The sequence below is a fragment of the Pogoniulus pusillus genome, chromosome 19 (genome assembly GCF_015220805.1).
Source record: "Pogoniulus pusillus isolate bPogPus1 chromosome 19, bPogPus1.pri, whole genome shotgun sequence".
Taxonomy (NCBI): Eukaryota; Metazoa; Chordata; class Aves; order Piciformes; family Lybiidae; genus Pogoniulus; species Pogoniulus pusillus.
This window is the reverse complement of record NC_087282.1, coordinates 20,440,936-20,467,656: the sequence shown is the minus strand read 5'-3', so window position 1 is coordinate 20,467,656 and position 26,721 is coordinate 20,440,936. Positions and strand designations below refer to the sequence as shown.

At 36.5% G+C, this 26,721-nt stretch overlaps 1 protein-coding gene across 7 annotated transcripts in view; it reads left to right on the top strand.

Moving 5' to 3' along the window:
- Positions 1-24,730, top strand: part of FMR1 (fragile X messenger ribonucleoprotein 1) — a 30,548-nt gene extending 5,818 nt beyond the window's left edge. The window contains exons 2-16 of one of the 7 annotated variants that reach the window (XM_064159597.1): positions 4,283-4,335; positions 5,301-5,394; positions 6,380-6,451; positions 6,711-6,859; positions 7,860-7,953; positions 8,045-8,161; positions 11,955-12,125; positions 12,292-12,370; positions 13,458-13,567; positions 16,572-16,658; positions 18,445-18,640; positions 19,423-19,602; positions 20,875-20,957; positions 22,266-22,298; positions 22,767-22,850. In XM_064159597.1, coding sequence (XP_064015667.1) covers positions 4,283-4,335; positions 5,301-5,394; positions 6,380-6,451; positions 6,711-6,859; positions 7,860-7,953; positions 8,045-8,161; positions 11,955-12,125; positions 12,292-12,370; positions 13,458-13,567; positions 16,572-16,658; positions 18,445-18,640; positions 19,423-19,602; positions 20,875-20,957; positions 22,266-22,286 — 1,506 coding nt within the window. In that variant the 3' untranslated portion in view covers positions 22,287-22,298; positions 22,767-22,850. Of the gene's footprint in view, positions 1-4,282; positions 4,336-5,300; positions 5,395-6,379; positions 6,452-6,710; positions 6,860-7,859; positions 7,954-8,044; positions 8,162-11,954; positions 12,126-12,291; positions 12,371-13,457; positions 13,568-16,571; positions 16,659-18,444; positions 18,641-19,422; positions 19,603-20,874; positions 20,958-22,265; positions 22,299-22,715 lie in introns of all 7 variants that reach the window. The other 6 variants (XM_064159596.1, XM_064159598.1, XM_064159594.1 and 3 more) reach the window with 6 other exon arrangements.
- The last annotated feature ends 1,991 nt before the right edge of the window (positions 24,731-26,721 follow it).

Below are 26,721 nucleotides of genomic sequence, written 5' to 3'. Positions count from 1 at the left end.
ACAGATAAATACTGTTTCAACTAGGTTTGTGTCCCAAGTTTTTCTTTTTTCAAGATAACATCAGTGCTAGACTGTTTAAAGGTCTTAAGCTAGTCACCATCTGGTTTCCTTATTAATCATAGGTTTTAGCATTAATGGCACTAGTTACATATATTGCTGTAGTCACTAGGACTTTAGTAAAAATTACTTGGATGTTCACAGTATCACACAGTGTCACAGTATCATCAGGGTTGGAAGAGACCTCACAGATGGAGTCCAACCCTTTACCACAGAGCTCAAGGCTCTGTCCAATCCTGCCTTGAACAGCTCCAGGGATGGCGACTCCACCGCCTCCCTAGGCAGCCCATTTCAGTGGCCAATGACTCTCTCAGTGAAGAACTTTCTCCTCACCTCCAGCCTAAATCTCCCCTGGTGTAGCTTGAGGCTGTGTCCTCTTGTTCTGGTGCTGGCCACCTGAGAGAAGAGAGCAACCTCCTGGCCACAACCACCCTTCAGGTAGTTGTAGACAGCAATGAGGTCACCCCTGAGCCTCCTCTTCTCCAGGCTAACCAATCCCAGCTCCCTCAGCCTCTCGTCATAGGGCTTGTGCTCAAGGCCTCTCTCCAGCCTCGTCGTCCTTCTCTGGACACTCTCAAGCATCTCAACGTCCCTTCTAAACTGGGGGGCCCAGAACTGAACACAGTACTCAAGGTGTGGTCTAACCAGTGTAGAGTACAGGGGCAGAATGACCTCCCTGCTCCTGCTGACCACACCATTCCTGATGCAGGCCAGGATGCCACTGGCTCTCTTGGCCACCTGGGCACACTGCTGGCTCATGTTCAGGCGGGTATCAATCAGCACCCCCAGATCCCTCTCTGTCTGTCTGCTCTCAGCCACTCCGACCCCAGCCTGTATCTCTGCATGGGGTTGTTGTGGCCAAAGTGCAGCACCCTGCACTTGGAGCTATTGAAGGCCATCCCATTGGACTCTGCCCATCTGTGCAGGTGGTCAAGGTCCCGCTGCAGAGCCCTTCTGCCCTCCAACCCAGCCACATCTGCCCCCAGCTTGGTGTCATCTGCAAACTTGCTGATGACTGACTCCATGCCCTCATCCAGATCATCTATGAAGATGTTAAAGAGGATGGGGCCCAGCACTGATCCCTGAGGGACACCACTAGTGACAGCCGCCAGCTGGATGTGGCACCATTCACCACCACTCTCTGGGTCCGGCCCTCCAGCCAGTTTCTAACCCAGCACAGAGTGTTGCCATCCAAGCCACGGGCTGACAGCTTAGCCAGCAGTTTGCTGTGGGGGACAGTGTCAAAGGCCTTGCTGAAGTCCAGATAGACCACATCCACAGGCCTCCCCACATCCACCAAGCAGGTCACCTGATCATAGAAGGAGATCAGGTTGGAAAGGCAGGATCTGCCCTTCCTAAACCCATGCTGGCTGGACCTGAGCTCTTTGCCATCCCTCAGTTGTGCTCTTATCACCCCCAAGATAACCTGCTCCATCAGTTTCCCTGGCACTGAGGTCAGGCTGACAGGTCTGTAGTTCCCAGGTTCCTCCATCTGACCCTTCTTGTGGATGGGGACCACGTTGGCCATTTTCCAGTTTCCTGGGACCTCTCCGGTGAGCCAGGACTGCTGGAAAATGATGGAGAGTGGCTTGGCCAGCTCAGCTGCCAGCTCTCTCAGCACCCTGGGATGGATCCCATCTGGTCCCATGGACTTGTGGGTGTCCAGGTGGCTCAGCAGGTCCTGAACTAATTCTTCATGAATTTCCAGGGGAACACACCGCTCCCCGACCCCATCCCCCAGTTCAAGAGGCCACTTGCCCTGAACTCCTCCCTCCTTGCTGTTGAAAACTGAGGCGAAGAAGGCATTCAGGACCTCAGCCTTTTCTTCGTCATCAGTTATAGTATTCCCCTCCTGGTCCAGTAAGGAGTGGAGGTTCTTCTTGCCCTTCTTTTTAGCATTGATAAATTTATGAAAGTGTTATGTTATGAGCTATCAGAGCTGAATATGAGATGCTCTTTGCTATGCTCATCTATTTTTCTGTAATTTCATGTAATTTTTACAGTGTGCTGTTTAGAGCATCTTTTGTTGCTCATCACCATAGAGGGAATGACTTCAAGTGTCTTTCATAGCAGAAATTTATGAATATGAGAAAATTGCTCATCAGGAAATTCTTAGGATATTGTCTGGTGTTACTCTTACCTGTAACTCAAGGCTATATAGCTTTCTTGTCATCATTTCTGTTGAATTTGCTTCATGAAATGATTTCTGCTTTTGAATACTCAAGTGCTAGTAATAATACAGAGCCCTATGGTCTTCCAGTTTGTGGGGTGGAGTCATTTGGTAGTAACTGCAGTATTTGTCAGGTATTAGATGCAGCAGAAGTGGATGCATTTAAAGTACAGGTATTTCAGAGTTGTACATGACAAACATTGGAAGAAATGTGGGTGGAACCTTTCACGGAGATGTATGTAATGTAAAATAACTACCATGGTACCTGTTAAGTGCATATCCCATTCTGGAGTTTACCTGTGGAAGACACAGCAATATGAACTGTTTATCTGATATTTAGAAGCTGTAATGATAAACTGAGAGTTTTGTTGCTCTTTCTATAAATAGCATTCTGTATCAACATGATCCTGCAATGTGGTCTTAAATCTGTTTTGTGTCATGTTATAAAAACCTATGATCAACTATGCTTGTAATCCCCTTGAGAGAAATATCTTGGAATTTTGAAATACATAATTAAGTAAATACTGTTGGAGACTGTTTCGAATCCTTTGGGTGCTAGCAATAATAATTTCCCAGTTAATAATAATAGCAACTTCCCAGCAACCTCGATCTGAGAGGTGAGCAGGGTATAAAGCCATTTTTTATTGTTGTCATTGTGACTTTGTTTTGACTTCTATTCAAGATGACATTAGTTATTTTCAGATTATACTGAATGTCTCTGAATACTTATACGTTCATGTATGTACGGCTTAGGTTTTGTGTTTCCAGTTTTGAAGGTCTGTATCAGTCATCAGGTAAGGGTAGTCTTTGATACTGAGGTGCTGCAATTCTGCTGCAACTGAGGAAATACTTTGGAATACTTTATAAAGGAAAAGTATCAGAACTTTTTAAAAACCATTTGCATTTCATATGAGAAACTCTTCTTGCAAAGGATAAGAACTTTTTTTTTGCTTGGAAACTTGAAATTCAAGGAGAATATAATGTTTGATGCTTAATTACTCTTTTACACAATCAGCAGTTACTGCAAAATTATTTTCAATTTTCTGAGTGTTCTTTGCTTTGCTAAGGTGGGTCTCTGTTGGTCAAACTGTTACACTCGGTCTTGCTCATGGTCTTTTATCTACCTACATTTCAAGAATATACTATTTGTGGACAAATCACTAATGTTTATCAAATTTGAGAACTTCATTCAAATATTCCTGAAAGGAAAGAAAACACAGTCTTTTAATCTCTGTCACCACCATCGTTTGAGACTACAAAAATGTTTAATGGTAATCTCAAGGTTCTTTGAGTTCAGTCTTGCTATTTGTTCTGTAAGTGAGGGGGTTGGGGTAGATGTTCAGGCTTCAAGCTGAAATTGATCAAACATCATTTGAGTAGTACCTAAGGCAGGAAAGTACTCTCAGTGCTGTATCTTAATTCTGTGTTTTGCTTTATGGTTGCATTGGAGACTTCAAAAAATTGCTGTCCACCTGTAGAAAGAAAGCGAAGGAACGCTGCAGGGCATTTGTCTTAACTTGCCTAGTACACAGACAAAGTGTGCTGAAGTAAATAACGGGAAAGCTGTGCTGGAATGGATATAGATGAGTTTTGCTAGTCCAATGTTCAGACTTGCCTTGAGCTAAAACAGAAAGACAGGGTGGGTTGGTTTGTTTCAATTATTTTATTAGGGAGTACTGACATTTAATTTCTACACCTGTGAAGACACATAAAATACAATTATAAAATCAAACATTTTAACCTTTTATCTTTAAACTATTTGTAATGATCTTGTCATTTGTTAGCAAACTTCTCCCATTGCTTCTTAAAACTAGCAAGAATGTGTGTGTAGCACAAGTGTTCTCTAGCGTATTAGTGTATGCTGGCAGTCATGAACCCAGTAAGGTTATCAGCTTTCAGCATGTGTTTTGAGTAAGTCTTGCAAAATTAAAAAGGCTGACTTGAAAATACACTTAAATTTTGAATTTCTTTAAAAGGAGGACATTATGTGGGTTTAGTATTGTTCTTGAAAATACCCATAAGCTTTCTCTAATTATACCTTTTTTTCCTGCACAGGCATTCGTAAAGGATGTGCATGAAGATTCTATAACGGTTGCATTTGAAAACAAGTAAGTACATCACTGAGGTTATACCTATAAACCTTGCACTTGAATAAATAAACTAGCATCTTTTAGACACTCTACTGGCACATTTTAGCATTTTGAGATTTACTGCGTTATGCTGTTTCTTTAGAAATGCTTTTTAACTTGAAAAATATTTAAATAGGAACAGGAACTATTGAGAAGATAAGCATGTTATTGAGTATACACAAGGACAACCCATGTTTGAATAAGTCAGCAGTGGTACCATGACTGCCACTTTCTTGTGTGAATATCTTATTTTAGATTTAATTAATTGCATTATTACAAAATCTGTTTTATAATAAGTGATAAATACCAGGAGTGTGTTATGCTAGAAATGAAATGTTCATTTCCTATCATGTTAAGGACATGAAAAGTTAACTTCCCACTATACCATTTAGGTATCATTTCCTTTAGGAAAGGAGTAACACACTGCTATGTAATTTTTCTTGTGAATATTTGTTATGATGTCATCTCTTGAATTTTGGAAATAGTGTTCTAATTTTGTTTAAAATAATCTGTCCATGTTGATTTTATCCAATCTGTGTTAAAGAAACTGAAAATTAAAACTGTATTCAGACTGAATCCTGAACAAGTGTTCATAATCTATAGTAGATCCAAAGAAAACTAAGAATCAGGCTTGTTTTGAAGGAAGTGTCACAACGTGTTATAGAGTGCCTTTTAGCATATGTTTCTGTTGTTGGGAGCTAAAACCTAGAACTGTAAATAAAGACCGCTTGTAAAGTCAGGGATTGGTTTAAGATGCTAATTGGGCACTTAGGTGTGTTACTTACTATGATTTGTATATTAGATCCCATTATCTTTAATACATATATGGACAAAAACTCCATAAAACTGAAAAAATATAAAATGAATGGATTGAAAATGTTTCTGATTTCTATTTGCAAAGCAAGTCAAAGTGTTTAGACCATTCACTGTATTTTTATTTGTAGCTGGCAACCAGAGAGACAAATACCATTCCATGATGTGAGGTTTCCGCCACCTGCAGGCTATAATAAAGATATAAATGAAAGCGATGAAGTAGAGGTATTTATGCTCCATTAACATTTGTTTTGAAAAGTGAGAGAACTTGAGGTGAAAGCTCAAGTCAGTGGAGCGTTTGCTTCCATGCTATGTGCTGTCACCTTTTTCATTCCAAGTACTACATAAAGCACAATGTGTCATCAAAAACATGGACAGTTGTAAACTATACAGTTGTTTTAGAATTCCAGTCACCATGACCACCATGCTGATTTACAAGTATCAGTACTGTTTCTTTGATTACAAATCAGTTCATTATCAGAACTGAGTTAATCTAGAATTAGATGCTGAACTACAGTTATATAGCTGTCAGTTAATAGTGTCTGTATTACCACAACTTCAAGCTGAATGAGTTAATTTGCTTTATGTGCTTATGGACATAAAATATATTTATGTAAATACTTATGTACACAGAGAGACTAGCTTTAGTATAGAGTATTCCTAAGGCTTCTTTATTTTATAGACTTATAAAATGGGTTTTGTTCTAATTCTGAAAAAGTTTGAAGATTTGTTATGCTCACATTCTATTTAAGTTTATTTTTAAGGTTATTTTGATTTGAAAGATAAGAAAATGGTAAAACTTATTTGGAGCAGGTGTGGCTGATACACACTGACGTGTAGATATGTCCTCTTCTACCCAGTGGTAGGACCCCATTGCACCTGCATACAGTTAGACATTTTGTTGATTAAACAGATTCTTAGAAATGGCTAAAGTATTTCTTCTGACTATATGTAAAAATGCAGCAGCTAATGCCAGTACATTGGGTGCAATTTGTTTATCTAAACAATCTTTTATACATAATCTTTTATTCTACCTGTATTTGCAGTGAACATTTCATCTGTTACATGCTCTCTGTAGCATTTAGATTAAAGACTTTAGGTACCTTAGATTATGCTGGATTTTGCTCCTCTGAGTACCTGGTCATGAGAGTCAACTTTTGTGATGCCTTTTAAGAATGCTACAGATTTGTAACACATGCATTTTGTTTAGGTTTATTCCAGGGCAAATGAAAAAGAACCCTGCTGCTGGTGGTTGGCTAAAGTGAGAATGATAAAGGGTGAGGTAGGAATATGCATATATACAATTTTTAAAAGATATTTATTTGTATTTTTGTATGTTTTTATATTGATATGTACAGTGCTTCCTGACTTGTCTCACTTGGTTTTCAGTTTCTTTATTAGAACTGTTGCAATTGCCTTTAACCTCAACCTGAAAACTTCGAATTTGACTCAGTTAATAAAAGTGCCTTTTATTTACAAATGTAATGCTTGCTCTTGTCATAAGATATGTGGCTTGGATGATTTTATTATTTTTATATCAGTTCTACGTAATAGAGTATGCAGCCTGTGATGCTACGTACAATGAAATTGTTACCATTGAACGCTTGAGATCTGTGAATCCCAACAAACCTGCAACAAAAGATACTTTTCATAAAATCAAACTGGCAGTTCCAGAAGATTTAAGGCAAATGTAAGTACAAACACTTTTTTACAACTTATCTCAAAAGATGGGTAACTTCCTGAGTTTGAGTCAAGAAGGAATGCAAATACTTTTTACTGAGCCCAAATCAGTACACAGCTTCTTTTTTTCAATTTGCATGTACAAATGCTGAAAATACAAATGCAGATGTGCTCATACTTCCGAAAGAGAAAAGTGGGTTTTGGAAAGGTAGTTTAGTCCTGGATGAGGAAGTAGTTTCTTTAAGATTTTAAGGTTTGTGTGCAGTACAGACTAAGAATTTGGTACTTGAAGATGTTGATTGACATGCAGACTAATATGAACCTGTTTCCAGCGATTTTTTTTGGTGATTTTCAAGGAGCCATGCTTCCAAGTTGCTTGATGGCTGTGGGAATAGTTGTGCAACAATCAAACTCCTGTAGTATGATACAAAACCAAGTAGTTTTCTCCCAGAACATAGGCATGTCACTCATGTAAATATAGCCCTATAACTGGCTCCCCTTCTAGCTTCAAATCATTTTCTGCTTTTTTGAGATGCACATTACTGTGTCAATGTGGAATAATCCATAAATTAAGGTTAGAAAAATAATTTCTGAAGTTAATGCTGTAGTACACAAGTTCACTAGGTAGCAAGTGGGCAGAAGAAGCCTGGTGAAGCAAATACAGCATGCAACTAGCTTAAGGTCGTTTAGGTGCTGTAGTGGTTACAGTGAAGTAGTGTATACTGGTACATGGTTTGTTTGAAACTTTGGACTTGCTGATTGCAACAATTACAGCTTTTTAAGTCAGTTTTGTTTAACTGATTTCTCATAAATATACATGCAGAAAAATTGTGAAATGTTTCTAATCTTACACGAAAAGAAAGAGAAGTAGATGATAGTAACAGAATAAAATAACATCTGTATTAAAAGGAAGAACTTGGATATATTTAAGGTTCTTTGTACTGAATAGTTATTTTTTACTCTGAACCATAAGTGCAGCAGTTATAACTTTGCAGTGTTTTTATTCCTAGGTGTGCCAAAGAATCTGCACATAAGGACTTCAAAAAGGCAGTTGGAGCTTTTTCTGTAACATATGATTCTGAAAACCACCAGCTTATTATACTGGTAAGTAGAGATGTTCAAGCATACCATTGACAGTGGTTTGGTTTTAAAGTTTGTATGTAAACCACTGTGTTTTCTTTGTTGAATAATTTAGTCAATCAATGATGTAACAACGAAGCGGGCAAACATGCTGATTGATATGCACTTTCGAAGTCTTCGTACCAAGTTATCCCTGATACTGAGAAATGAAGAAGCTAGCAAACAGCTGGAGGTATGTTGTTTATTTTCCCTGAAATGGTTTGAGTTAAAAAAATCAATGCTTACAATACATGTGCATTTCTTAACTGGCAAGACTTGCATTGGAGTCTAAGTAAGGTGTTCTTGGTGTTAAAAAGGGGTGGATGGAGGTGTAACCAAAGAAGGAAGTTCACAGGTAAAGGCCCTGTTCTCACAAAGGCTTGTTTTTAGCTAATCTCATTCAGCAAACATATATATATATGCACACACACACTTTTTTCTTTCCTATTTTGAAGCATAAAATAATTAGCTATTGTAGGAATAGTGTCATATTTGATTATTTTTTTTTAAATAGATGGAAGTGAGTATGGCACAGTACTGAGATTCCAAGATCCAGCATTAGGCCAAACAACACTCAGTGAAAATGAGGGATGAAAGGGATGAGACTAATGTTGGTAGGATCTACAAAGAGATGGGTTTGTCTATAGATAAAATGTTAAGAAATTGTCTTAGAGCAGATACAGCTTCTGATATTCCTGTGACTAGAGTGGGTGTTGACTGGTAAGAAGCTTGACTCATACTTGTCCATAGGAGGGAAAAAAAAGTGTAGGCTAGGAAATTAAGGGATGCTTATCAAGTAGAATTAACATCTGTCATGTGTTTTTCCTGTCTACAAACCAGAAAAAAAAATGCAACGTTTCTGAAAATATCATTCTGGAATGCCACTGTAACTACTGTAATTCAGTTTTACATGTTAGTATACCAGACTTGTTACTTGAAAGCCAGATTTCATTCCTTCCCCCATCCCAGAGGATTACATCTACTTGGTTTTACCTTGAACTGAAATGTTGTCTAGTTGAGGCCTCTTGTACTTAGTAGATGTACTAGAAGTTCTCTGTTCTGTTCTCTTTTTAGTCTTTTCTATGTTTCAGAGCTGTAATCCAAGTTTGTTTGGGTCTTGACTTTCCTTGAGACCAAGAAAAGACCAGTTTCTTCTCATTCATATTCCTTCTTGGGCACACCACTGTGGCTCTTTAATAATCTATTCTTCTGTCTTCCTCCAGAACTGACAATTGTGTGGGCAGTTTACCTCTTGAAGTGCAAAGTATTATTTTAGAGGTGGGAAGAACAACAGCCTCTACAGAGCTAATTCTTTTTACGTGCCTCCACAAATGCATGCACCAACAGCTGTTGCCATTGATTCCTTTCCCAAACTAATCTTTAATTCTTCCTGTCATTGTAAGGCTGAACTTTTTTTGCTGCTCTGAAGGACTTGAGAACTTAATTTTGTTCTCACTAGAAAACTGTTGTTGAATTTGAGCTTTTACCTGAGCAGTATTTAAGTGGAAGTTGCGAGATAAATGTTAGAATTTGCATGACAAAAGGTGGCTCATGTTTTGCATGTTGACATGTGCTTTTTCTGAACTTAGAATGAATATAAGATCGTTTTCAACCAAACTTGAAAAGAAAAACTTCAGACTGTAAAAACTCTGCTTGTGGTTTATGTTGAAGTGCTGACATACAGACAGACTGCACATGTCTGTCTGCAGAAGAAATAGTTAGTGAATGCTTTGGTTTTTAGTGCATTATTGTAATAGCTCATTGTTTCCATCAAAGTCTTCTGTGTCATACTCTCTGAATTTAGATGTCTGATGCCATTTTTTATTCTAGCAATTTTACCTTTCTCGCTTTCTGAGCCCTAATCAGTACACAGCTTCTTTTTTTCAATTTGGTTGGGGCGCCTTCTTTTTTTTTATTCTTGTACACTTTCTGTGTATTAGCTTCTTGACTTGCTTGGCTCTGCTTTTCAAACATGATCTTTTAGAGCATCAAGTGAAATAACCACTTTTTCTTTGCACTCTTTCCCACTATATATGGTTCAGTTGTTGTTTTGACATACTGAGAAGCTTTAATTTACAAGTGTATTTTTGCATTCTGGTTCAGATTTTACTCTAAATACAGCTCAGTCATGGCCTCTAAATAGATATTAATACATTGTTTTCCTAGTTTCATACTAATCTATTGGAGGGAAATAGAGTACAGAATTTCCTATATTCTATAATACATAATTTACAGAAAAGCTAACGGTATTTTAGCACAAAAAATGTAACTACATATTGACTCTCACAGCCAAGGTCCCCAGTCACAATGTTAGTCTCATCTTTTCTATCTACTGTAGATAGTTGGGTTAACAACTGATTGTTGACTTGAGTGTAGAGAACAGAATGATGATGTGGCAGTCTGTAACAGATGTCAACTAATAAATTGACATTTGAATTGTCTGTTAGAGTGCAGATCTGTGAGCATTTAAAATGTTTGCTTTGAATTGTCTGTAATACGGTTTTGCTTGATAAAGCTCTCAGTATATGAAGTATTTAATGACACATGAATATTTACACGACTGTATACTGTAGCCAGGTCTCCGCGATAGTGGTTTAGCACAGGATGAAAACAGCATTGGGTAGGAGCAGGTCAGATAACATTAGCAGCTTAACTGGGACAGAGTAGGGCTTTCTGTGGGCACTTGACTGATTCTTTTTTTTTCAGCCTGTGTTAGAACCTCATGTTGCTGGGGTTAAACTGCTAATTTGAAGTGTACTTTTATGTGTCTTCACAGTAGTTGTAGCTTTGATTACATATCTTGGCTCTGGAAAGAGCCCTTTTATTTTCTGCAACTTGTCCATATGCAGTCTTCCTGCTTCGTATAGCACAAGCATCCTATGAGAGAACTGGTTTTTGAAATTATGGAGAAGCTGTACAGGAGAAATTTATCAGTCATTATTTTGGACTTTTTAAACTTGGTTTTGTTTTCAAAAAACGTAGTCCACTCACTTTCAACAGTTTCCCTACTCAACCTTATGGTTCTGCGCCATAAGCAATTCAGCATTTTCTCAGTGTTTTCCCTTGCATTCATGGGGACTGTTCATGCTACTAGTCTGAGCCACCTGGGATTGACAGAGGCTGCTTACATCAAAGCAGGATTGTATGGATGTTGACAAAATCTAGGTTTCCTGCATGTTTGAGTATTTTCAGCACCGTACTACTCCAGTGTGCTATAAAATATTTCTTGAAGACTTCCCTCTCTTCTCTCTGGGGTTTTCTGCAAATTTTGGTCCTTTCATCCTATGTGTCCAGCTTCCTAGTGATACTTTTTCAGTTACTTAGAAATTTTTCTTCCAAATACAAAAATTGATTGGTCCTTGTTGTTTGTTTTTCTTTTCTGCTATCTCATTTAGTGCAGAAGATCACCATTAAGCCACTGTTAGCCATTTTGCATTGTTTGGTTACACCATAGCAGTTACATGCAAAGGTGATGAGATTGACAGAAAAGTAACAAGGCTTCTAATTCAAAAGTGCCTGAGCCTCAAATGTGTCTGAGAGTCTCTTTTAATGTTACCGTCCTTAGTCATTGTAACTGCTGTGCTGAAACAAGGAATTTTGTCATCTTGGCACATGCCAATCTCAAGTTCTCAGATTGATCCTTCTGTCTTGCTAGAGATGTGATTGAAGTGGATTAAATTCTTCACATAATTGTTCTCTGAATCCAACCAGTCTATTGCAATTACACCTTTATTTTGTGTGGTCTTGCATAGACACAGATTCTTTATTTGCATAGACTGTCCATAGTTACTGTTTTCTTCATGACTTTCTTGCCCAAAGACCATGTTATTGTTGTTTCCCCCTACCTGTCAAAAGGGTGTAGTTTTTCCCTTATAAGGATTGATTAAAATTAAAAGTAGACTACTCAGTTAAAGCATTCTAAATTTCTCTTGATTTCTCTCTGTGGTATACTGAAAATCAGAGTAACCTCACATGTGTTTCTTCAGAGTTCTAGACAACTCGCATCACGATTTCATGAACAGTTTGTTGTACGTGAAGACTTAATGGGTTTGGCCATTGGCACTCATGGTGCTAACATCCAGCAAGCCAGAAAGGTCCCTGGAGTGACTGCTATTGATCTGGATGAAGATACTTGCACATTCCATATTTACGGAGAGGTAAATTCCCTCTGTTAGCTTTTCCCAAAAAAATCCCAACAACTCAAACAAGAACAAAAACAACAACAAAATTTATCCACAAACAAAACAACAAACCCAAACCAAAAAATCAAAACAAACAACTTGGGAAAATGGATTTAATTTCTCTCTTATCTGTCTGGTTTAGGATCAAGATGCAGTGAAAAAGGCAAGAAGTTACCTTGAATTTGCTGAAGATGTCATACAAGTCCCAAGAAATTTAGTAGGTATGTCAATTCTGGAGACTGTACGTTGTAAGAAGTTATATCCTGGTTTGAAGTTCAGGAATTTCTTAAACTAGGAGCAATGTACTGATGTTTATATAAGAAGTAGAGTAGCTTCTGAATTGAACCAAAGAATTAAATTACTTCCTCCAAAGATTTCTAGAGGTTAGTTCAACTGTGCAACAGATTTATCTGCACTCTTATGTTTTCCTAGTATGTTTTTAGTCTTTTTTTACTTGTATTTTTCTCTTTTTCTCCCTCTTCTTTTACATCTGAAATATTTTTAGCAGCACTGTGTGATCAACTGAACATCTAGTTAAGGTCTCAAATGATCAAGAAAATATTGCAAAAGAAAATATAATTATTTCCTTTATCAGAAACCTTAAAGTCCTCAAGAATGCATGTAACCCTTAATGTTTCAATGAGCTTTTGGTGCTACAAAGCAATATAAAAATATATGGCTTAATTTGCTCTTTTGATCTGCCAGTGCTGGTGTAACATACTTCACAGATTGCCAAGCACTGTGTCACACTAGTGTTGAAACAGTATGAAATTCTGCAGAGTAAAACTTTTGTGAAAGAACTAAGAGTTCTACTTTGTTCTCTATGTCAAACATGGCTACAGCAAATGTTAGGGCATTGTGAAACATTTGTTGTTGTTTAGTTGTTTTTAAAATGTAGCCAACCATGTTTAGTTGTTAAGCCTACCAAAGAAAAATCAAATAAGCATACAAGATGCTGAATATGTCTGTAATTGATATGAGCAATTTAAAACACTTTTATAGAAAAAGTAAGGCATTTGATTGAATTTCCTTTTGCTTTTTTATAAGAGCTTTGAAAAAGGCAGAAATTGTTTTCAGTACCAAGCTTTATTAGTAAAGTCCTTCTCTTTCCCTGTGCTGCAGTGGTTGCTTTGGACCATTACCAAAGTTAACACCTCAAGCTTTCTTGGACATTTTAGTTCATGGCTTGTTAACTAAATCTTTGTTGTGGAGTATGAAGTCATTTTTGACACGTTCTCAGTTATAGTAGTAGTCATGGGTTTAGGGGAAAACCCTTAAAGTGTTACATTATGTATGTTCTTTTTCTAGGAAAAGTAATAGGGAAAAATGGAAAACTGATTCAGGAGATTGTGGACAAATCTGGTGTTGTAAGAGTGAGAATTGAGGCTGAAAATGACAAAAATATTCCACAGGAGGAGGTATGCTTTCAGCTAATGTGGTTTCTGTATGTGTTAATTGATAAATTATGTTCTACCCAGTGATAAAATAAATTCTTCCTTGTATCTTCATAGTGGTAAGATAAAGTTTTGGTTAATGTGGGTTTTTCTGATGGAGTCTGTTTCCCTGTTAATGCCAAGGGGTATTTTGTATAAATTTGACTTGATAAATTTGTTGATGATGCACCTTAGAGATTATATTTTATTCTTGTTATAAGCACTGATACAGTTTCCCAACAGCAGCTAAGCTGTAAATCACCATGCATGAAATTTTCTATTTTTGTTCATTAATTTGCTTTGAGTTTCACCTTAGAGGGTTTTACCTGGTTTAAAATTCTGTTACTAGTTTCTGAAATAATAATTAAAAGCCTTTGCTTTAAGTATAAAACCATTCTTTGGTTGATTGGATTTTCTTTGTTGGGGTGATTTTATTTTTTTTTTAAATAACCTAAATTCAGAGTAGTTTGTAAGTTGTCACCTAAAGAAAAAACAAGTATGCCCCATGTGGAACTTGAAGTGTGGATAGGAATGCTCTCAGCCTTTTAAGAGACCTTGTTGAAGTCTTGAACTTTGTAATTCGAGGTGCTTTTATGTGGGCTTGTGTTGAGGAGGAAGGTTATAGATTTCCATGTAAAGCTTCAGGCATGAGATTTAACATCTCAATATGAAAAAATTCTCTCTAATTTCCAAGGTGAAATGTGCCTAGGGAAAACTGAACTGTTAGTAATTATATAAATATATACCAGGTAAGGAACCTTTGCTACTTCAAGTAGGATGGAAAATACATTTCCAGAACTCAGAAGTTCTTGCTTGAGTAGCAATTTCATCTTCTTGGTTATCACTATAAAACTATAACTGAAGACCCCCAATACAATGTCCATTTTTCTGTAAATGATGGCTAAGCTATTATGTAAACTTGGGGGTTTTACTACCTCGCTAGTTCTACATCTGACTGAAAGGTAACAATGTTTAGATAAAAAGGATTCACTGCTATTTTATTTTTAACTTCTAATGCTAAATTCTTAAAAAAAATTAGTGAGTGAGAGCGTGCTGTTACTGCTGCATGTTGAAACTTTAACCATGGTTAATGTCAGTCTAGGAAACAATAGAAGGTAAGAGCAATCACATAACTGTCATGGCTGCACTTAGTATGTCAGAGGGTTTTTTGGTTGTTTTTTTTCTTTCTCCAGCTTGAAAAAGCTTATTTTTTGATGTTTTTTAATCCAAAATGCAGCTTATAAAGATTAACTGGAAAGCCTTTTTTACCTACCAAGGTCTGAATTCATATTTCTGTTTTACCTGTTAATGATACTGCTAACACTGGCATTGCTTACACTGCTTCACGTGTTAGTGATATCATACCAGGAGCAACACAGAAACATGAGATCAAATCTTGGCAGGTAAGAGTTAGTTCTTGTACCTTTATTTTGGATTTGAAATGTTCATTGATCTTCACGTGTGTGAACTTGGATATTGCAGCCCTTGTTGTTGTAAAGAGCAGTTTTACATTTTAGTACAACATTGTGTTTTATTTCGTTATGTGGCTAAAAGTGTTTGGCATTCTTACCAGCTCATATTTTTAATACTTGTCATTGCTGTATCTCAAATCCACTGTTAGGAAACAACAGAAAGCTGCTTCCTTAAGTGTTATAACTCTACTGTTCTGTGATCTTTCAGTAATTGATGTACTATGAGCTAGTTGAGGCCAAGTTAGTTGAAGTTTCATTGCCCTTTACCAGGTGAAATATTCATGAACCTTAAAGTACCCTAGATAATAAAGCATTTCAATCGATGATGCCCGTGACTAAAGGATTTTTAATGCTGATGAATGGTAGTATTAGTGTTGACATTTCTTAGGATTAGAAAACTGCATAATTTCAAATATTTTTTTAATGTAAGATCTACCAGAAGTTGTTTAGATTTTTAAAAAGGGCCGAAGACCAATTGTAGACTTACTGCTTGAAAGCTGTGCATATACCTTAAGACACTTGTGTCTCAAATTGCTTCACTTGTGAGGCTGAGAAAAGAACTATGCGATACCAAACAAAAATTTTAATTCAGTAGGCATAGTCAAGCTCTGGATCTACAGTGTCATAGGTGAGGTTAAGCAGGTAACTGTTTATGAGGCTTTTGGTTTGACTTTCACAGTCCGCAGTGAAGTTTACGCTGCCATGGTGAGGCTGCAGCTGGTAAAGTAGTTTAAAGTTAGCTCATTGGGTCTGTGTGGGCTGCAATCACACCTCAAAAATGCTGCATGGATCTATTTTAGTGTCAGGAATTTTCATGTGGAAATGATCCTTGTATCTGATGAAGTTCAGTTTTCAGCATTCAATGGAACCCTTATAGGTTGTTTCAGCCTCTTTGGCCACCAAAGTTAGTCTTTAGATATATTTTTTTCTGAATGTCATAATTACAAGCATGGGACTATGCAGCTTTATGTTTTTCAGGTATTTGCCAAATTGCTTAAAATGCTGGAAATATAATCAAATGTAAACTAGCAATCATTAACTGAGATGCTAACTCTTTTTTCTTGATTTTTTTTTCCCATTTTACAGATTGAGAGATCCTCAAGAAAGGGTCAAGTTTTGTTTTATGACATGCTGTTAAGTTGATTTACATTCTAATGATCTAAGGTTGCTTTACTGATCCGCAGCCTAAAACAGCCTGGTGTGAGACAGTAGACATGATCAGCAAAGATGATACTAATTTTGAAGGGAGGAAGCAAGAAGTGTTTTGAATTGACTCTTTTTTTTTACTTGTCAAAAAAGTTCATGTTGGGATGCATACAATCTAAATTTCCGTATTAAAGCTTTCAGCATAAAGGGAATTAGCCTTCATGAGCTAGGCACAGTAAAATTTAAATGCACTGTTTTTCTCATTACAACACAGAGAAGACTTATTTTAGAGTTTGATTATAATATGTTTGGTTCTTCTCAGTATTTGATGCCTAATCAATAACCATAGGGCCACTATTACTGTGTTTTAGGGAATGGTACCATTTGTGTTTGTGGGAACCAAGGACAGCATCACGAATGCAACTGTTCTTCTGGATTATCATCTTAATTATTTAAAGGTGAGAAAAATGACTTTGCTTTTGCCACGGGAATTTTTCTATCAATGCTTCAGATCAAACTCTTTTCAGGTCCCAAAAGCTGTTGAAAAATCAGATTTTCAGCCTAGAAGGGTTTTTCCTGAAAGCTGTATTGTATTATTGTAGAATCACTTAACTGAAAGATGGACTGAAAAATCGGAGTTTTCGCAGGTTCAAAATCCAAAAGAATAAAAAAAAAACTCTCATGGAGTAGATGCTAACAGTAGGGATCACTTCAAGTTAAATATATTCTTGCACCTCTTCTGCAACCTCCAGACCATTCATAATTTCATACATGTCCAGTCTGTGCAGTAGCTATTATTGAATCTTCCAGAATGTTGAAATTTCTGTTGATAGCTAAAAGAAATTCCTCAGTACATGTAACAGAAGATGGAATAAATTAATTTTGTTCGCTTACTTGCCTACTGAGCAAGTATCTTTTAATCCTGCTTGTGGGGTACTTGGGTTTGTCAGTGCTTTGAAACAGAGATAGAGCTTCTACAGTTACAGTGGCAGCAAAAGGAATCCTACAGAAGATGCAAGCCTGCTCCCTAATTAAGTAGGGAATTTAGTCACAAAGGAATAGGATGAGGTACTGAATGTCATATTCACTCTGGTGGTTTGTTTGGGATTTTTAATTTTTTTTTTTCCTTTATTGATGAGATTTGTCCTGAGAAGCACCTGGCCTCTGAAAGCAATGGGAGTTTGAAGCAAAAAAGACTTTGCTTTCTTTAAAGGAAGACTAAATTAGGGAGCATCTGGAGAAAATGGAATGGGCTGCCTGGGGAGGTGGTGGAGTCGCCATCCCTGGGGCAGTTCAAGGCAAGGTTGGACGTGGCACTTGGTGCCATGGTCTAGCCTTGAGCTCTGTGGTAAAGGGTTGGACTTGATGAGCTGTGAGGTCTCTTCCAACCCTGATGATACTGTGATACTGTGTGATACTGTGAAAAAAGGGAAAAAAAGGATTATACACAAGTCAGCAGGGCCTGATGAGATTCATCTCTGAGTGCTGAGGCATCTTGTCCAAGTCCCAGCTGGACTAGCTAGCTAAGCAACATCTCGGACGGTCAAAAGTGTTCTGTGTTGCTGTAGGGAATTATCTCTTTTAGCATGTGAGGATTTCTGCATGCTGGCTGTCTTTCCATGCCTTACTTACAGCACTATGCTTTTGTGCTTCTTCACTTCCCTGGTATTATTCATTACAATTAAGTAGAATTTAACAGCAGTTAGCCCTTTTTGGGAAGGAATACTACATCAAAATGGTTTAATAACTTCAATATATGACATGTGCAGCAGTTTGAGAAGCTTGAGTTGGAATCTAAAAAGTTCTGCAATTGCTGCAATGCTTTAAATGGATGATATTTCAAAAATTAAGGAATGCAATTTTCTGCTTAAAGAATTTTTAAATTCCCTAAGAGTGGTAAACGTGTCATACATCTAATAGTGAAACATAGTTAATTGTACCTGCTAAAAACAAGCAATCATATTGCTTTTTTGTACCTGCTAAAAACAAGCAATCATATTGCTTTTTCCTGTTGTATCTGTTCTAAACCAACTTGAACTTGCCAACTGTGCCACAGGTAGCAAATAGATTTGAATGGAAGTTTTTTGGTAAACAAATTATTTTGAAAGCTGAGTAATTATTTAAATAGTATAGAGATTATTAGCTGCAGTACTTAAGCGCTGTTTCTTTGAGAACTGCAAGCCTGTGCATTCGAACAGTTTAAACAGTGGTTATGTATGACTGGTGGTGCTCGTGTTTGTGTAGGAAGTGGACCAGCTGCGTTTGGAAAGATTGCAGATTGATGAACAGCTTCGGCAGATTGGAGCTACTTCTAGGCCCCCACCAAATCGTACAGATAAAGAAAAAGGGTACGTGACTGATGATGGCCCAGGACTTGGACGCGGAAGTCGACCTTACAGAAACAGAGGGCATAGCAGACGTGGTCCTGGCTATGCTTCAGGTAGGTAACTAGAATTACACTTACAATTTAAAGAGTGGCCTTCCATTTTGTGAAAAAGACTGGACTTGGAAGTGGAGCTGCTAAAACAAAAATTCATTTGAGTATTAATATTCAAAGATTATGTAGAGCTTTGAGCAGCAAAAAATAGTCTGAAGTAAAATGCAGAGCTTGTATTTATTCTAAACTTACTTCCATGCAGTTCCTGTCTCATAGTATGCTTATGTCTTCTACATTATCAACTCTTCTGGTCAACAGTTGTTTTAATCCGTATTTTGAACATTTCCTAGTAATGCCTCAGTTTTTATTTGATCCTGTAAGAGGCAATCATAGTGCAAGTATTCTTATGTTAAACTACTGTGTAGCTCAATTTGCAGCAGAGCTATTTTCCTTACATTATGTTGAACTTAGTTTCTACCACAAGAGCCTAGTCACAAAAGAATATTCTACTAGACTTACTGTATTTTACCAGACTTGCTTCATTTGAGTAGTAGATTCAATAATAACATCATAGGCTGATGACACCAAGTAATTAAATCTGGTGCACTTAATCATTTAACCTTAAACATACTTCTAACTTTTGTCTGTGTCTGTCTTTTACTTTTTGAAGAGGCAATGCGTATCACACAGTTGTCTGTATTATGTATGCTGCAGAGGTTGGTGGGAAAAAAGACACAGAACTTTTAATAACACACACAAAACTTAAAATTACTTTTTTTCTGCTTTAGTATTTTCATGCTAAGCTACACTGGCATGTTTGGAATTTTTTTTTATCGTCTCGATAGGAACTAATTCTGAAGCATCAAATGCTTCTGAAACAGAGTCTGATCACAGAGATGAACTTAGCGATTGGTCAGCAGCCCCAGCAGAAGAGGAGCGAGACAACTACCTTCGTAGAGGAGATGGGCGAAGGCGTGGAGGTGGTGGAAGAGGGCAAGGAGGGAGGGGTCGTGGAGGATTCAAAGGTTAGTGTTGGAATCTTGAAGCAAATTCCTTTCTATAAGCTTTTTTTTTTGTCATCTGCTCCAACCTCCTAGTTATCCTGGTGGCCTTCTCCTTAGTTCTCCACTTTTTTAGTGACTTAACATTGAGTACTTAAATTCATATGTGTTAAATGTCAATGGGATAAAGTCCTCTTTTATTCTGCTGGCCACACTTCTCCTAACACAACCCATTATTTGGTCACCTGTCTTTGTTGCAGGAGCACAGTCATGTCTTATTCAAGTTGTCCAGAGGACATCTCCTTTCATGTGCAGCTGCTGGATATGTAGTTATCTCACAGCATGTACTATTGCATGCAGTTATCCTGTTGAAGCTCTGGGACTTGAGCTTCACCTTTAATGAGTTTTTGTTGATCTGTTCCTTCAGCTTGTTTAAGTCCTTGTGATTATCACCCTTGACCTCAAGTTTATCAAACAACTTCACATGTTTTGGTATCTTCTGCGGAATTGTTAAGGGGCAATTCCATCTCTGTCTCTTCATACATTATGTAAAGCCTTTATTCCCTGTATGAATAAATTGGAATAGCACTCTTAATAATTTCCTTTCTTTACATGCATCTTAAGTTTGTGAGCTGTGCCATTACTCAAGGAGGTCAAGGCATCAAGTTCTAGGTTGTTGGTGGATATTGAAAAATTGTTTACCTGTCTTACTCATTCAACTGTCCATATTCCCATCTTGTATTTTAATTTCATGCAACAGGATTATATTAGGTTGTGAAGTATATGTGTAATGTAAGTGACTAGGCAAAATAAGATGGAAGAACTTAACTGTATATATTCCATGTGGTATTTCATTATTTATTTAAATACTTCTGTTTACAGCTCCACTTATTTCTTGAACTTTTTTTTTTCCAAAGTATAGGTATTGCTGAACTAACAAGATTTTTCTCAAAGGGGGTAGTGTGAACTTAGTTTATTAACCATTACAAAAACTCTGAACATGTCAACTATGAACTAAAAGCATTCTTCTCTCTTAAGGTTGTTTTCCTTAGTAGACAACAGTCTCTTTTTAAACTGCAGTACTTTTAAACACAATGGTCTTGTCTGCTTTGATTAACACTCGAAAATACTTTTTCTTCAGTGATTCTCGGCCCATAGTTTGAGAACTGTCAGGTTATTATGAATGTATTTTTAGTTTTATGTAAAAACATTAATTCTCCATTGTGTTTATATACCATATAAATGAAAGAAGATCGTATCTCTTTGAACAACTCAGTTGCTCAATTGTTCTTATAGGAAATGATGAACAGTCGCGAACAGATAACCGTCAGCGTAACTCAAGAGATGCAAAAGGGAGAACAGCAGATGGATCTCTTGAGGTAATTTTTCTCTTATTAAAAAATTCTACACTGCTTAAGATTGTGTGTCATATACTGACTTCAGAGTCTTCACAGCTGCAGCTGACACATTGACCTTCTGCATCCTAATTCTCTAATGGGATATACAGAAGTTCTCTGTCATTTTGTAACATGCACACAGGAATATCAAATTGTGTAAAGATGCAACTTTGTAATGCTAACTCTCACTTGAGTCAGAAATCTAATCACCAGTGCCAAGGATTTATTAACCAGTTTGATTTCAGTCTTTATTTTTACTAGGTTTTTGGTTTTAGCTTCTTTTCTTGCTGCGTTGTGTGTTGTCTGTTGCCTGTGTACCTGAGGGAGGAGAATCCTTAATGCTTTGTATAAAGAGAAAGTGGTGTAGCCAGAATCCTCAGAGTAAGAAAGATTAAACTTCAGAAACTACCTTCACTACTGAACGAAACATTTTCAATTGAAGGCTATGCAGTCTAGGAAGTAAGTTAAAAATGCACACCAAGACACTGTTCAGAGTCTTATATTGAACTATTTTAAAACCTTAAATATTTTATGGCCTTTTATGAGGATTTTTCCACAACTTTTTAAAATATTTTGTGTAAAGTTATTCAGGATGATACTTACTGTAGGTTAAGTTTCCTCATATAGAAACAGGTCTTACTTAAAATAACATGCAAACCTTCCACTGTCCCTTACTACATAGGATGAGTTATGTCGGGAACAACTAATAAGCAGCTACAAGCTGCTGCCTTCTGTGTGGTGCTTCCAGAAATCACACTTTCAATGGGAGACTGAGGTGACTCTTGGTTTGGTTTTAGAGAGCCTGCTTAGGAAATGAAGATGGGGAGAGGAGGGAATGGAATAATTGATTTTTTTTTCAAGTAGGCATACTAAACTTAAAGGTGTAGTACCTGAATATGTTTCTGAAATAGAGGTATTAACATCTCAAAAAAATTTTAGGTCCATTGAATTTCTGTAGTTAAGGAATGATTAATTGAAAAAAATTTAAGTAGTCAGTACTGAATTGTGATGCTGAAAAAGGAAGCTAAGACACTTATCAACAGTCTATGATCTCTTTTTTTTTCCTGTTGCTCAGGGATCTGGATGAGATGATATTCTGTAAATTAGTACTTGGATATTGTTAAAACTTGACTCATCAAGTTGGAAGTATTTTTAAGTATTTCGAGGATATTAAATATTAACATTTGGATTTTGTTTTCAAAATGTTTTTTTGAATTTTTTTTATGACCACTTAAAAAGGCCACAAAAGTCTTTTTGGTGGATTGAATGAACTTTTCTCTTTTTTTCCAGATTCAACAGATGGCTGAGTAGACTTTTTTGAGTGTTAGTATCATTTCATGGCAACTTTCCTGTAATTTAAAAAAAAATTTGTATATGACAAGTAGAATTACTGAAACTGAAATAATTTTTCTAATTTCAATCTGATGTTAATTCTTGAACTTTCTTTTGCACAAACACTGGGAGGAAATTGTTTTGCTTCTAAGACCAGGCAGGTTGTAGGTGAGGGTTTTTTTGTTGTGTGGTGTGGGTTTTTTTAGTTTTTTAGGTCCACATTGTGTGGCATTTTTGCACAGAAATACACACTCTTCATCTGGATACATTTAACAAAGCTCTGAGAGTGTGGTACTCCCTGTGCCTTCTGTTTAATAAATAATGCTCCTCCCAGGCAGCTAAGGTCGTGAATGTGTGAGGGGTGAATGAAAGGAAGAGAATGCTTTATATAACTCTGACTTGTTCCAGATCAGAATTGACTGCAATAATGAAAGGAGTGTCCACACTAAAACATTACAGAATACCTCCAATGAAGGTAGTCGGCTGCGCACGGGTAAAGAACGTAATCAGAAGAAAGAGAAAACGGACAGCGCAGATGGTCAACAGCCGCTGGTGAATGGAGTACCCTAAACTGCATAATTCTGAAGTCATATTTCCTATACTGTTTCAGTAATTCCTATTCCATGTTAGAGAAACTTGTTAGGCCAAAGACAAATAGTAGGCAAGATGGCGCAGGGCATGAAATGAACATATGTTCTCTGTTAGCCTTTTTTAACATCGACAGTATGCAGTTCTTTTCAGAAGAAGACGTTACTCAAACTTGCGTAAAAGTATCTGAATTTCTCCAAATCGCTTTCAAGTACATATTGCAGTTCAAACAATGAAAGATTCTCTTTTGTTTTAAAAATACTGAGCTGTGCATTGGTAAACTTTCTGTTCAGTTGTACCATTTTAACACATCGGGTCAAATTCACTGCTCAATCTCAATTTTCAGAATAAATAGTGTTTGCAGTAAGAAAATTGGCTTCTGTTTTCAATCTAACTTACAAGTTCTTCATGAAATGCTATGTCGTTTTATGTCCTGTGTCAGTTCACATTCTGGTCCACCTTTTTCAATATTTTAGTGGACCCTGAAATATGTGTGATGTAACAATTGTCATTTTCATTAGCAAAAAAAGTTGTATGATCTGTGCCTTTTTTATATCTTGGCAGGTAGGAATATTATATTTGGATGCAGAAATCAGGGAAGATGAGTTGGTAACACTAAATGTAAAATATATGTAGCAATCCTTGTCAGACGTTAGTACTTTATAGACAAGTGCATGCTTTCCATGATTTTTTCCTTACATAAACATTGAGTTAGGCAGTTATAAGAATAGGAAATTTATTTTGCACTGAAGATTTGGCAAATAGTGTTATTGAAAAACGGGGTGTAATTTTTCCTTTGTAGGCAGTAAAAAAGCTTTTTTTTTTTAAAAAAAAAAAGAATATTAAAAAAAAACCACAAAAAAAAAATCACACACTCAAAAAAAGCTGAAAAAAAAATACCACACCACCTTTCCATTGTGGAAAACTAAAATACTCCATTGTTACTGAGGGAACAAGTGTAACGTGTTCACAAGCTAGTAATGTGTGCCTGCTCTTTGGCCAGATGACCAGTTTAAACTGCTGATGTTTTTCATCCTCCCAAAATTTTTTAACTCTTTTAATTTGGGGCTATCTCAACAGTGATAGGAAGAAAATCATCAAGTGTAGTGCCCCGAAATGTACAGAAACAGTAGTTGGAGATACTGAAGGTTGAACAAAAATGCATCGTCTTTCTGAGGTACAAGGTCTGAGTTACCCAGCCAGCTTGAAGGTGTCACAGAATTTGATCCAAAGTACAATTATACATCAGGAAAATGATGGGAAGAGCTGTCCCTTTTTTTTTTTTTCTTTAATTCTTAATCACATGTTATACTTCCTGGGCAAAACTGTATAAGGACTTTGATTTAAATCCATTTTTATTCAGATTACTTCAGAAGGAGAGCCACTGTTTATGTACAGAAGTGTACAAACTTGACCTTGCCTCTGTATTTTGTGAGTTTTATTTCTTTGCTTTTTTCCATTCTTTTTTTTTTTCCTTGCATACAGGTGAGCATACTAAAAATGGCAACAAACTGCACATGATTTAACAAATATAAAAATGTCTTAAAAAGTATTGCCAAACATTAATGTTGATTTCTAGTTATTTATTTTGGGAATGTATAGTATTTGAAAACAGAAATTGGTACCTTGCACACATCATCTGTAAGCTGTTTGGTTTAAAATACTGTAGATAATTAACCAAGGTAGACTGACCTTGTAATGTAACTGCTCTTGGGCAATATTCTCTGTACATACTAGCTACAACAGATTGGATTTTATGTTGACATTTGTTTGGTTATAGTGCAATATATTTTGTATGCAAGCAGTTTCAATAAAGTTTGATCTTCCTCTGCTAACTGATGTTGATGCAATCCTTATGAATGATTGCTTTTAACAATCTCAACTCATAAATAGTAGGAAGTATTACTTTGTTTAGACTAACTGTAGCCATTGTTCATTTACACATCTTAAAACATCTAAAATAGTACCAGTTTTCAAAACTATGACACAGTGCTCAAGAAAACTCAAATCTCATTATGAAATGGTACAGTACCTGTTGAGTTGTCACACTACATGCACTATATTTCTCACATTCAGTGGTTGAGTTCACTAAGGTGCTAACTAGGTTAAATGTGAAATTACTAAACTACAGTCTGACTAATTAGCTGCATTCCATTTTCAAGTGCATTTTGGGGTTATGATCTTTTCCAGTATTTGTGAGCTTCACATGTATCCCTTTCAACTCAATTTCCAATGTTTTTAAATGTTATTAAATTTCAACCAATTAAACTGTGACTCTAAATGTACAATTTTCTTTTCAGAAGTCATGTTGTTAGAAAACTTGAAAGTGCAACAAATGTCTGATGCTTGAGTTCAGGTCCGTCCTATTGGTAACTTATAAAGTATAGTCTAATGAATTAAAATTATTTTTAAAATAAAGTTCTTTAAAAAGAGTGAGAGGTATTTGTGAATGGTGCCAAAGTCTAAATTCAGTAGGGCAAAGCACAAAACCTGAGTACTTGGGAAAACGAAGTTTGCGTTTCCTTCCTTTTACTAAATGCATTTTTGTTAATGGTGGTGGGAAGTGTAGATTTCAGAGTTGGTATAAAATGTTAACCAAGGGAAAATCTTTTAGGCAGATAGTTATTTTGAAACCTAGATAAAAATCTTTGTGAGTTAAGCAGAAATTATTGAAATCACTTAGGAGCTTTTTCTGCCTTTTGTGTCTTTTAATATCAATTCTGTACCACGCTTTCTTTCAGCAATCCAGAAATGAAATACTGTGAATATGATACTGAGTGTAGACTCTGCATTTTTATAAAAGCACTTATTGTGAAACTCATTTTCCTGAACTGCAGTATGTTTCTCTGCAATACCTTTCAGTATGGAATATTGAAAGAGAATAAATTGATTAGCTTGCAGTGAATATTCCTTAGTCATTTCAGTAACCCTTTTACATGGTTCTGGTAAGTGACGTTCTGTGTTGATCTACAAGATCTATTTACAAGGTGGATCTCTCTTCTTTTTTTTTTTTTGTTTTCCCCCATCCTTAGCCTGTATTTTGTTAAAGATTTATTTATTTCCAGAAACAGTAAGACTTGTAGTGAAATGCCTGTATTGAGGGAAGATGTTGATACTGCTTCTGGTGGCTACTTTAAAGAATTTTTAACAAGTGACAAGGCTTAGCTTGATGTATTTCCCACAATAATGTGTAGTAAGCTGCTTCATTCCTTTGAACTTAACAGTACTTAGATTTTCATTTTAGAAGATGCTTGTCAGTCTTTTTCCAGCCATATTCACATCCATGAAAATCAGTGTGGCTAAGAGGAACTTTTAATACCTTAACACTAAAACATCTTTTAATACTTTAACAGTAAGCTTTATTATGAAAAGTGAGATTAGTTCTTCCGAGTTAAGTGTTCTGAATAGATTTGTTTGATTTACAAGGTTTTCCTTGCCAGAGATTTTTGCTAGGCTTAAGTGCAATGTAGCTTTCACATCACATTTTTATGCTGTTTATACCAGGGTTAAATTTGCTACAACCGCTCTTTACTCTTCAGCAGTATGAGTTTCTCAGAACAGCCTGTGGATCTTTTGCCTGCATCAGGGTATGAATATTTTACTCCTGTTTTTCAGATGTATCCCACATCTGTCACTACTGCATTTGTGGTTATGAAGTTGATCCATCTTGAGCAATTAGTGATGGTGATAACTAAATGCTGCTAAACCATGAATACAAACTAGTCACCACTGATACTTCTGTTTCTTTACAATAGGCTTCAAAGTAGTATTTCTCTGTACTTTGAGTGCTGTATGGAAGTGGATAATAAAAAAAAAGCCACAATCA